The following is a 12,502-nucleotide window of genomic DNA, read 5'->3' as shown; positions in this document are numbered from 1 at the left end:
GAAAGTTCTCAGGTCTCCGTTATGTTTCTGACCCTTCTCCTCCACCAATGTCAGAGCCCCCAGGGAAGGCTCAGCCTTCGCCCTCTCCAGCAGTCACTTTCACTGAAAGATGTGGCCAAGAGCAGGCTCTACGGTGCAGACAGCCAGCCTACAGGGTGCTTCCTGGCAGGAGACCCTGGGCCAGCCATGGTCTCGGTCAGTCTCCTCTCCTCTGCTGCTCTGTGTAATAGGGTATAGTACCCACTGGGCAGGCCGGAGATGCCCAGCCACCTCTAGGCACGTAGGGGCCTGTGAGTACTAGCGAGGCTTCCTGAGGGCCTAGCGTCCCTCGATGTCATTCAAATGTCTTCTCTCATTGTTTGGGAGCACCATCTCTGTTGAATAACTTAAAAAATTCTCTGGGACAGACACGGATCACCACCCCCATGGGATCTATCTTATACCCGGGAAAACTGAGGCCCTAGGAGGGGTATGACCCGCAGGGAAACGCAGGCCTCCAACTTGTGAACTTGTGCCCACCCCACCCACCAGCCCCGCCCCCCATCCCCCATGACTGCAGTCAAGACCTCACGTCCCAGGAACCTCACCAGGGGCTGAGAGCCCGAGCCCTCACCTCGATCTGGCCAATCGTTTCCTGGTACTCCTTGTCTCTCGTCTTGAAGAAGGATTCTGTCTCGTGGATCAAGTTGCCCAAATTTTCCTCTTGCTGGGGACACAGAACAAAGGGGACCAATGAGTCAGGTGGCACCGGCTGCCGGAACAAGTGGGGGCGGGGTGGGCTGGCCGGCGTCTGAGCAGCCGGGCTGGGGGCTCACCTCGCCTTGCAGGTCGATGCTTGGGTTGCAGTTGGTGAAGTCTTCCCAGAGCAGCAACGTGTCTTCATTTTCCTCCCACGTCAGGCTGTCACAGTCATCGTCAAAGTCAAAGGTCTCCCGCCTGTGGGATCACAGCAGAGGGCACAGCTGACCAGGAGCCTGGCTGCAGAGGCCAGGACTGGGGAAGAAAGGGCGCCGCCCCGATGGGTATGCTCGTGCCGGGGGGCCGTCCCATACAGATAGGGGTGCCAGCCAAAGGGGACATGTGCCCTATCCAGCAGGGGTTGAGGGGGGCTGGTCAGCTCTTTTAAAACACAAAAAAGCATTGCTATATTACTTATACCATTTAAAATGTCTCTTTGTAAAGTTGCCAGTCTTTAATCAGCGAAGACTAAAGATATTTTCCCCCCAAATCCAATCTGGTGACAGTTTTCATTCACATAACAGCTCATTTCTGGAGCCCCTACTTTCTAAGAGGCAATTTCTATAGTCTTCTCCACAACTCAGGTTGATAATATGCCCATTTTACAGATGAGGAAATTGCAGCTCAGAAGAATAACCCACTTGTTCAATGTCACACTGCTAGCCTGTCACAGAACCTGGAGTGGAAAACCAGACATCTCCTACAGCCTTTTCTCCCCTGAGTGGGACACACCAAGCACCCATTATGTGCTGGGTGTGGGACTGGCCGCCAAGCATATGTTACACTGCACTTTGTTCCCTCCTCCCAACATGCCTATGAGACAAGCATGATTCTTGGACCCATTTTACAGATGAGGAAACTGAAGGGTGCAGGGATTAGGTGGACTTCTGGACCAATACATGATGGAAACTGGGCCAGGATTCAAAGCCTGAGTAACTTCGGGGCTTCCCAATTCACTGGAACTGGAAGCAGGGTAACGGACCATACGGGTTTGCCTGGGATGGAGGGTTTTCTGCCCTTGTTCCCCCAGCTGAAGGGAAAACTTGATCGGATGGGATGGCTGATGTCTGCAGGGCTTACTTAAATCATTTGATCAATCGAATCAGCCACAGAGGAGAACAGGGGTCCCAGGGCTCTCTGCTGATGTCTCCCCACCCCAATGCTCCAGGCCACTGCTCCTTTCCTTCCCATGATGGATCAGGCTTGGGGGCCACAGGGCAGGGCCCAAGAAGAATTTCTGGTTAAAAGCTGCCTAGAGGGGCGCCTGGGTGGCTCAGTGGGTTAAGCCTCTGCCTTAGGCTTGAGTCATGATCTCAGGGTCCTGGGATCGAACCCCACACTGGGCTCTCTGCTCAGCGGGGAGCCTGCTTCCCCCCTCCCCTGCCTGCCTCTGCCTACTTGTGATCTCTCTCTCTCTGTCAAATAAATAAATAAAATCTTTTAAAAAATAAAATAATAAAATAAATAAATAAATAAAAGCTGCCTAGAGCACCTCCTGGAGCCTGGTCCCCCACCGAAAAGCAGTTTCTGCCGGAGCCTGTAGGTGGCTCCGTGAGCCCAGGGACCAGAGCCCGGCCAGGGCTGCTGGCCTAGACTCATTCCAGATCAGCCCCTGGGGTCCACCGTCTCCGCAACACATACTCGACCGCTGACTTCACTTCCTTTCTAGCGTCTGGGATCTGAAGGAAACCCCAGCTGAGGAATGGGGAGCCAGAAAGGACAGGAAGACAGGCAAAAGAAAGGGGTTGCGAGATGGGGAGGGCGGGGCTGAGGAGCTGGCCATGGTGCAGGGAGAGTAGTGAATTCCTCCCCTTCTCCTTGGTCTGAAGCCGAAGCAACAGATTTTGATCAAAACAAAACAGCCCTGACACGGGGCACATTATTCAAAGACTTCAGTGGAACTGGCCGGGGGCAGCCTCTGGCTTGGGTCTCAGCCTGGCCAGTAGCCGGTGGAGATGCTGGGGGTGGAGCCAGCACCCTGAGTAGGGGGGGGGGGGCGCCTGGGGGGGGTGGTCAGCATGGCCTTGGCCAGCCCTGTAGGGGTGGAGAGGCAATCAGAGGCTATATATAATATATATATTTTTTTATTTTTATTATTATTATTATTACTTTTATTATTTTATTATTATTACTTTTTTAACCCAGGCCACGTCACAACCCAATAAATCCAATTGGATACTGAACCTAATTCAGGCCAGTCAACCCCAGGCACCCCGACTTTGCATCAGACCTCCTTTGTACAGCAGTAGCACAGCTGGTAGAGGCCCCAGACCCAGCTCTTGGGACTGTCCCTTTCAGCCCACCCCACTACCAGGCAGCCTAACTATCCCCTGGGGATTTTCTGCAAATGGGGACCATTTCTTCAGTGAAGCCCTTTAATTCACCCGAATGAACCCAGCCTGGGTGTGTGGGCTGGACAATCCTGCCTCAAGCTCAGGAATGGCCAGTACCACGTTTAGAAAACCTGGATCCCACCAAGGGCTCCCTTCCAAAGCCCCTGTCATCGCCAAAAGATGAGAATACGACATTTGGAGAGGGAATGTCAGAAGACAGAATCAGGAGTCTGGGAGTCTCTTTGTCACACCCTAACAGCAAGCCCCCAAGACACAGCGTCACCTCAGTTCTGTTCCCAGGGAATGACAAGTACCAGGAAGTGTCACACAAACCCATCCCAGCCCGGGTCGGACTCCTGCCTCCCTAAGTCACCAGGCTCCGCGGCAAAGAGACCAGGCCAGGGAGGGTGGTCTCTCTTCTGAGCGCAAAGACAGCTAGCTGGGGACACAGAACTCCACCGTGGGTCAGGGGCCCAGCTCTATTCCAACTCCTGGCACGCCCCTCTGAACCTGACTTTCCCCATCGGAATGTGAAGGGGCTGGGCTGAGTGGCCTTTGGACTCTGTAATGCTAAGCCAGCCCCAGGGCTCTGCAGGAAGCAGGAGGGAGACCCATGACCTGGCTTCTGAACCAAGTATGAGGTCAGAGGCAACTGCCTAAAAGACAGGAGCTCCTGGGGAGGGGTTCTGTGGGGTTTTGTGACGACTCCTTAGAGCCCAGGGCTCAATTGTAGCTCTGCTGTTGGAAACCCAGAGTCCTAGGGCAGGGAAAGTATGAGTTCTCAGGGCCCAGGGGCCCCACCGCAAGGGGCTGTAGACAGGGAACAGGCAAGAGCAGTCGGAGGGGCGGGAGGAAATGAATGTAGGGCCCAGAGACCCTGTCCCAGCCCAACCCTCCAAGTCCAGGCCCTCAGACAAGTCCCCTAACGCCTGCAGGTGCACCCTCCTCTTCCCTCCCCCACCCCAAGTCAGGGGACCTTGTGGATTAGAGTCAAAGGTGGGTCTGGATGGAGAATACAGACCGAGGACGCTCAGTGCATGTCAGGAGCCCGTCTCAGTCCGCATGGTGGGCCCTGGTGCAGGGATCGACCCAGCGATCCCACCTCGGGGACAACCAGTGGGAGTGTAAGGCTCGAGCCGACAGGACCCAGCACTACCATTGAGCCTCTTCTGAAAATGTGAAAGTCCCCAATTATGACTGTTGAGGATAAATCCAAATTCTTTCGGAACCCCGTGCTGGCCAGTCAAAGCACTGTCAGAGCAGGCCCCCAGTTTGCACCCCTGCCCCCAGCAAGCTGGTGGAGTGGAGTGGAGCCCCGGGGGGGGCAGGGCCACAGAGATACTCACAGCTGGTTAAACATGCGTTTCATCTCATCTGTGATGTTCATGGAGCCAACCTCGTCATCCGAGAACCGGTTCACCTCCCCGTCCTGCTCGGAGATATCGTCGTCCGAAGCCACCTTACGCTCTTTCTTTTTGGGGACCACCTGACAGGGGAAGGAAGACATGGAGGTAAGTGGGAGGCTCTGCCGGGAGGGAGGGGGGCTGGGAAGGGAGTCGGCATCCCGCAGGGATGGATGGAGCGTGGCTGGGGCAGCCACTGCTGGGACAGATGCGGAGCTCCTCTAAGAAGCAGGTGGCGTTAGCAGGAAGCGTGAGGCGGGACACATGCAGGAGGAAGGACAGACAGCCTGGACCCTTCCCTCCCCCCGTGGGCGGGCTGGTTCAGCTCGGCCCTTCACCAGAGCGGCAGCCCCACGATCTGGGGAGAGGAGTGGGCCAGACCGGGGCACAGAGTCCCCAGGGATGTCTCAGCGCCAGCCAGAGAGACAGGGAACCCCTCACAGAGGCCCAGAGGGCTCCACGCTTCAGAGCACTCCTGCTCACATGCAAAGGCAATGGGCAGGCAGCCCGAGGGTCCCCAAGCTTCCTCCATTCCAAGCAGACAAGACACAAGCAAACCGAACAAAGCCTGGAATGGTCACCCCTGCTTCCCAGCAGAGGGGCAGCGAGAAGGCACGGAGGTGGACGAGCCCAGATCACGCACGCTGGCTACACCCAAAGTCACACACTTAAAGCGACAACACGCTGGATTGCCCTGGGTTCAAGCAAAAGCCAAACCACAACCCAGAATTCAAGAAGCAGCCTTTGGAGAATGACACGTGCCCTGCGGGCCGCTGGACTAGCCCCCGGGCCCTCCCCAGAGGACAGCCCACCAGGACTAACTGCCCCACCGCCCTCTCTAGGGACACAGCCTTGCTCCCTGAGGACTGGGGGTGCGCCCTGAGGGACTCTTCGGTGGGAACGCAAACCAGAGGCCACCAGATCCCTCTTGGGAATTCTGAGGCTCATCTGCCCGGAGCTCCCACAGCCCAACCAGGGCTCTCGACCTTGGCGACGGCGCCCCGCCTGTGGACCAAGCCCCAGAGGGTCAGGAGACCTGAGTGCCAGCCCCAGCTGTGCCTGTCCCTTCCTGAGCCCGTCACATCACGGCCTCCTCAGCCACAGGATGAAGCATTGAGCCTGACGAGCCTACGAGTCGCCACGTCCCTGACTCTGTGTCGTCCTGGGAGGCCAGAGCGGGGGCCAACGCTAGCTCTGGGGACAGGGGAGTGGACGGAACTGGAGGGGAAGAGGGCCTGGCCATGCAGGGTGGAGGCCGGGCACTCCGGGAGGGGGCGGTGGCGGGGGGTGCGGGGGGAGTGGCGGCCGGTGAGCAGGGTGACCCTATTCACCTGGAAGATCTTGGACACGTCTTCCGAGTTCCGCTGCTGTGCGACATCGCACAGCTTGGCCGTGATATCGATCCGGCGACAGATGTCCATGTCCACCTTCATGGCCTTTTCTTGGATCTTTGTGTCCAGGTCTGTCATGGGCTGCAGGGAGGACAGCAGGGGGGTTACATGAGCGAGGGCTGGAGCGAGCATGGGGAGGGCACGGGGCGGGGGCGTCGCTCCCAGGCTCCTGCTGGGCAGAGGGGGTGCACAGCCCCAGTCCGAGGGGGGGCCTGGAGCTTCTCCGGGGTGGGGAGGGCGGGGCCAGCGCTGCTCAGGTTGGGGGAGGGGGTGGAGAGGTCGCGGGAGCTAAAGGCTTTGGCTCCGAGTGGACAATGTGAGACCATGTTTGCCGGCCTCCCTAAGCGCTGGAAGGCGTTCTCTCAACAGACACAATGCTAGTGTTTACTTTGTCAGAGCAAGGAAAAAAGACACCTCCCACTCTTGAAAGACTTCCCTTCTCTCCCACCCCGTGTGCCCTGCCTGTCCCCCAACACAGAGGGGGCCCAAGGTGCCGAGGTGGCGCGCTCTCCCCAGGATTCCTCCCATGGCTGACCGTGGGGCCTCACCGAAGACGAGGGGGTCCCTTAGGACCCCGGCGAGGGGAAGCCAGGTGGGCTCCCCCTGCAGCAACCTCCCCCCCCAGAGGCTTCTGCCAGCCACACCCAGCTCCGCAGCCCCCAGGACCAGAAGCCACACCAGGCTGAGTCACCCGCCATCGCCATGGGGCTCCTTCTCCTTTCTGGCGGCCCTCCCTACACGCTGCCGCTGCTTGAAGGTGGCCGGAAACCCAGGTCCCCAGCAGGAAGGAGGCTTTGCCAACAGCCCCCCGCACCCACAGTCACTCAGAGAGGTGCCAGTCTTCAAAAGGATGCAGATGCTGGGGTTCCCCAACTTTACAAAGCAGCCCTACTGCAGACCGCAGGCCGGGGGAGCCCCCCTGGCTGACACAGACCAGACCCAGGGCCCTCCTTCAACCTGCCACTGGGCCCTCCACGGTGCCCAGACATCAAGGCCCACGGCCACCACCTGCCCTCAGCGTGGCGAGCCGGGACCAGTTGGAGCAAACACACAGACTGTCAGAGGAGCCCGGGGGAGGGCGGGATGGGTTAAGCAGCAGATTGATTAATGCATCTCTACTCAGACCAAGGGAAGCGGAAGTGGGTGGGGGGGCTGGTCTCCGATGCATCCGTCATCCTCACGGGGCAAACGCAGCCAGCCAGGACTCTAACTAGAAGCCGAGCTCTGGAGCCTCGGAGTGAATGAAGCATTTTGCATGATGGGTGTTGGGGGGAGGGGGTGTCATGATGCCTGGGGCGGCGGCGGCAGCCAGTGGCACTTACGTCACTCATGAGCCCCTTAAACACCACTAGCTCGGCCTTGAGCCGCTCGATCTTCTCGTTCATCTCCTCCTGGATGGCTTCAGCCTCCTGCGCCGCCTAGGGAGGACAGAGATGGGGGAGGGTGGTTTAGGGGACCGGGCACCCCGAAGGCTGGGAGGGGCTGGACACCTGCCGTCCAACCAGGCCAGGCACCTGTGTGCCAGCAAAGGGGTACTAAGGACGTCCCCCCAGCCCGGCTTCCTGCTGAGCCCAGTTCACGGCAGGGCACCACTCAGCGTGAAACACTTCTCCAAGGAGTATTTATCCTATGGAAAAATCCCCAGCAGATATTAAGGGAAAAAAAGAACCGGGTAATATAACAACTGATTCCAGTAGGTTAAAATGTGAGGTGGGTCCATGTGAAATTGCCGATATTTGACTATCTCCCATCCCCAAAATGGCAACGCCACATGTGCCCACCTAACCAAACACAGACATGTGGAATACACATGTGTTTATACAGAAAAGACAATTCACCCGGCAATCTGTCAACTGGGTATGTGGGGAGGGGGGTAGAACTGGAGGGGAGTTTTATTCTTTTCTCTACATTTCTGAATTTTCCAAATATTTGACCGTGAACATGTCATGTTTGTAAATAGAAAGACTTCTGTTACAAAACAAAGGGAGGGCAGACATTCATCCTTTTCTTTCTGTGTATTGACATTACTTGATTCTGTCTCTTAGAAGATCTATGCTTTAAATATCGGAAAGCAATGTTTAGAAACGTTTTAAAGAACTTTTCTTGTGTCCTCATGGGGTCGCTATTCAGAGGCCGAGAAGGTGAAGTTTGCCGCCCAGTGCACCCAGCAGGTGGGTGTGAAGCAGAGCCCAGACCCAGAGCTCCCAAGCCAGAACCACAGGAGAATATTCGCACCGGGAGCCCACCCACTCCAAGGCATAAGGCATTCGGCCCCAAGTCAGTTCTTGCAAGCTGGGATCAGGCAGCTCAAGAGACCGTCCAGTCCTGAACTCAGGTGGGGAGGTGAGGGTCGGAAAGAGTCACAGGACCATCACCCAGCAAGCAGGGGTCAGTGTTGGGACTTAGACCCAGGCTTCCCTACTCCCGTCCCCGAGCTTTTCTACAACACTGTGCCAGGCCCTTCCTAAGTCCGAAGCAGGGGACAAGGAAGAGTCCTCGTGGCTCCATTTAGGAGCGACTGAGACAGCAGGGGCAGCACAGTGCAGGGGCTCAGCTAGGACTGGCCTCCGACTTTGCCCCTTGGAGACTGTGCCCCTGGGCCACATGGTTCCCACAAGCCTCTCATGGTCAGGACCTCTGGGGGCTCTCACCTCCTGCAGTGTATCCACCATGGTCTGCAAGTTCATGCGTTTGGCGAGCTCCTCCTCCCACCTGCAAGAGCCAAGAAGGACAGGTGGTCAGACAGTGGCCTCCCTGTGCCAGTCCAGCCCTCAGACACCATGCCAGCAGCCACCATGGGCCTGTCTCCAGGCTAGGCAAGCAAGGTGCTGCCGTGAATCCCTCCCCGCCTGCCCTCTGGGAGCTCCCGGTCAACAGGAAGGGGACAGCCAGGTCAACACATAACCATAATTTCAGGCAGGGGTGACAACCACCAGGTTCCCAGCATGAGCACTGCACCCTGAGGAGATGAAGGCGGGAGGCACCACCATCTCCCCTTCACACAAACTATAAAGTGCCCTGCAAATGCCATTGCTCCTGCCATTGCTAAATCATCCTGTATGGCAGTGGGCGCTCAGGAGCCGGGCTGTAGCCAGCGCCGCAAGAAAGAAACTTCTATTGCGTGGATGATCATCACGGTCCGCAGAAGTCTTTCTGTCCGGCAGCAATCCTCACCAGCAAAGAAATCTACCCAGCTAAATATCCCTGTCTCACAGATCAGGAAACTGAGGCTCAGAGAGGTTACGTGTCTTACTGAAAGACACTCAGCTGGCTAGCGCATGGGGCTGGAATCCAAACCTGGGTCTGTTTTATTACATTAAAACAAAAACAATAAATATAGCTCGCACTTAGTCAGCGCCTCTGCCAGGCCCCGTTCCAGGGCTTTCTGTGTATTGTCTCATTCGAGCACACGCTGGTTAAAGCCGGACAGGAAAGAATAAAGGGTAGGAGGCACACAGGGGCTCACAGGGTACCCCCAACATGAACTGGAGGTAGAATGGGATGTTAATAATAATAATCACTGGGGTCAGTTAAGTGTCCGAGTCTTGATTTCGGCTCAGGTCATGGTCTCAGGGTCATGAGATCGAGACCCACATCGGGCTCTGTGTTCAGCCAGGAATCTGCTTGAGGTTCTCTCTCTCCTTCTGTCCCTTTGCTCCATCGCCTCTCTCTCTCTCTCAAATAAATAAGGCTTAAAAAAAAAATCATAATTACCATCCCAGTACCAGCTTACCCTAACTGAGTGCTTACTTTGTATCAGGAACCATTCTACATGATATCATTCAATCTTCCTGACAACCCTCCAGCACAGCTGTACAGCTAGCCCATGTCACAGATGCAGAAAGCCAGGCACAGGGCAGGGGCCCAAGGTCAGGGTGAGGACAGGTGGAGTCAGGACTCGACCCAGGCCAGAGGCTCCAGACTAAGCACAGGCAACCCTGCCAAGCTCCCCGGGGACCCAGGATCCATCAGAGCCCTCCCCGAGCTCCCCACCCAGCTCCCTTCCTTCCCCAGAGGGAGCCTGGGACAGGTTCCTTCCCTCCCCGCATCCTGGGACAGACAGATGAGCTCCACGCTCTCCTCACCCTCTGGCCACCTCCCTACATGGCCTCCAAGCAGGCAAGTCTGGAAGCCTTTTAGGATGCTGTCGGGGCCAGCTAAAAATAGGCCAGAAGGGAGGAAGGGATGAAGGGTGCGTTACGTCACTGGCTTTTAGAAACAAGAGAAAATGGATACTGTTTGCACACACAGAGGAAAATTCCTCCCCTCCCCCACACGCTCCCCTTCTTCCCGGTCCCTCTTTACCAGCTCCCCCCGTCATTGGCAGCCAGGCCTAGACCTGCCATGGGCTCCGGGGTCCAACACCTGGCAGGCACGGGGCCGGGGCACCTGCCGGGGATGAAGGACACAGAGGAAGCTGTGGAGGGGCAGTGAGGGAATGTGACGGTGGAACCCAGGTGAGACCATCTCACGGAGCACCCCCACTGTACAAACAGGGAAACTGAGATCCAGAGCGTACAGGCAATTTGCCCGAGGTCACCAGGTACATCCCAGGCCCACCGTGGGAGAGAGGGTTCCCAGGTGGGGAGAGGTTCACAGGCCGCCCTCCACCTGCCCGGCAGCACGGGGCTCCCGGCCTTCTGTCAAGGGAGGCCAAGGCCCAGAACACGGGTCCGAGCTGAATCATCTCTCCGGGCCCTGCTGCTCTGAGGGGGGCAGGGGACTCAGCTCCAAGCCGCCGAGCCAAGCAGGTGTAGGAAAGGGCTGCGACCTGCCTTCCGCAAATAGCAGGAGCCACAGAGAAGGGGGCGGCGAGGGGCAAGGGGGGGGGGCACCCCAGGGGCACCTCACCCCTGCACACCTGCTTCCCAGACAGGCTCCTGGAGATGCAGCCAGCCCCTCTCACTTTTCCTTCGAGCAGGCTTCTAATGAGGTGCCTCGGGCTCCACAGACCCTTGATACAGACAGGGAACATGAGGCCCAGAGAAGGAAAGCGACTTGCCCCAAGTCAACCCCGAGAGAAAACACGAACCAGGCCTTGGGATCTCCAGACAGCAGCAGGAGCACCCACCCCAGATGGGCCGGGCCGGTCTGCGCCCCACACCCCGCGCCCCGAGCTCAATGCCTCACACACGTCGGCTCTCAGCTCAATGCCTCACACACATCGGCTCTCATGAGAAGTATTATTAACCCGCTCGGGTAGAGAATTTTCCCCAACTCCATCCTGTGGGTGCCAGAGCTGAGGTTCAGAGAGGCGAGGTTACTGGCCTTGGGTCACACAGCTAGTGAGCAGGGACGGGACGCACGCGCTGCCCGAGCTTCAAGCAGCAGCGAGTCTCGGGCTGTCTGGGCACAGCAACCCCCTGGGGGTCAGGCCTGGGTTCGGCAGGTCCAGGGTGGGGCAGACCCACCGCATTGCTGATGAGCTGCCCCCTGACACACGCCCCACATCTCACTGGGGTTTCTAAGCTGCCCTCCCAGGTTCGCACCAGCGATTTCACGGGCCTTTGTATTTCCAAAGCCGGGCTGGGTGGGGCGGCCGGCAGGCCTGCTCCCAGAAGACCTGGGACAGACCCCCGCGTGCCCGCGGCAGCTGGCTGGCAGGCCCAGTCCGCGGCCCACACTGCCGTGCCTCCTGGCCGTGGCGGAGAAAGCTGGCTCTGCCCGCACTGGCGTTGACGGTGCAGAACAGCAGTGCCCTTCAGCTGCTCCGGCTGACTGCGGCAGAAGGACAGCAGCGACAGACGGCTTCAGGGACCCCAGACGCCCCACGCTCGCTGCAGCCCAGCCCCGGAGGGAGCAGGCGGCTTCACCGAAAACTGGTCAACCAAGCTGCGGCCGCTTCGATTTCAACACCTGTCCCAGGGACGGTCCCCTCCCCCGCCCTGGGTCTGCCGGCAGGAATGCGGTCTCAGTAAGGACGGGTGCTTGGGGCAGAGGCGCCCACATAAGCAAAGATGGGCAGCACAGAGGCCAGGGAGCAGCCACTGCCACGGAGAAGGGGACACACCCACTGCAGGCCAGGGCTGGGTCGACATCGTGTCCTTTGGGGCTCTCCCACCCGGCCCCTGCTGAGCAAAGGCGCTCACACTGTCGGCTGTGAGGGTCCAGGGAGCCCCTCGCCCCGTTTTACAGGTGGGAAAATGAAGGCCCAGAGCATGGAGATAACTCCAGCCAGGGCCGAGGTGGCCTGAATCACTCGGAGCCACCCCTGCCCACCCTGATCCACTGGCTCATGAAACTTCCAACTTTTCTTCCTTAAAGTGCTGGAAACGAGAAGGGAGAGGAGGCACCCTGCTTGGTCACCTTTGGGTGCCGTTCACCATGTTGGGCTCTCATATACACATAAAACAGAAAGTACCACTTAACCTTCCCCCCAGAGATTGTCCCCATTGCACAGAGGAGGACACAGAGGCTCAGAGGGAACTCGATACCCCTCCCCCGCTCTTCCTCAGCCTCCTGAAACCTGTTCGTTCTCTCCGCTGTCTCCAGGGCCATCTCTTCCTCACGCCTCGCGGCCACTTCAATTAAGTTCTCTGCTTGAGCTCTGGTTCCAGGCACCCGGGCCTCGGGATCACCACCTCCCGGGCCGCATGGCCATGGGACCTCATCCCACATGGCTCTCACCCAAAGAGCC

At 58.1% G+C, this 12,502-nt stretch overlaps 1 protein-coding gene across 1 annotated transcript in view; it reads right to left on the bottom strand.

Moving 5' to 3' along the window:
• Nucleotides 1–12,502, bottom strand: part of IFFO2 (intermediate filament family orphan 2) — a gene marked incomplete at its 5' end in the record, with an annotated part of 43,031 nt that overhangs the window by 3,162 nt on the left and 27,367 nt on the right. The window contains 6 exons of the mRNA XM_080800170.1: nucleotides 614–706; nucleotides 816–936; nucleotides 4,418–4,557; nucleotides 5,806–5,946; nucleotides 7,188–7,283; nucleotides 8,517–8,577. Of these exons, the coding sequence (XP_080656296.1) occupies nucleotides 614–706; nucleotides 816–936; nucleotides 4,418–4,557; nucleotides 5,806–5,946; nucleotides 7,188–7,283; nucleotides 8,517–8,577 (652 nt within the window). The remainder of the gene's footprint in view (nucleotides 1–613; nucleotides 707–815; nucleotides 937–4,417; nucleotides 4,558–5,805; nucleotides 5,947–7,187; nucleotides 7,284–8,516; nucleotides 8,578–12,502) is intronic.

Source organism: Martes martes (assembly GCF_963455335.1).
Source record: "Martes martes genome assembly, chromosome: 4".
Taxonomy (NCBI): domain Eukaryota; kingdom Metazoa; phylum Chordata; class Mammalia; order Carnivora; family Mustelidae; genus Martes; species Martes martes.
This window is presented reverse-complemented; position numbering and strand designations above follow the sequence as displayed.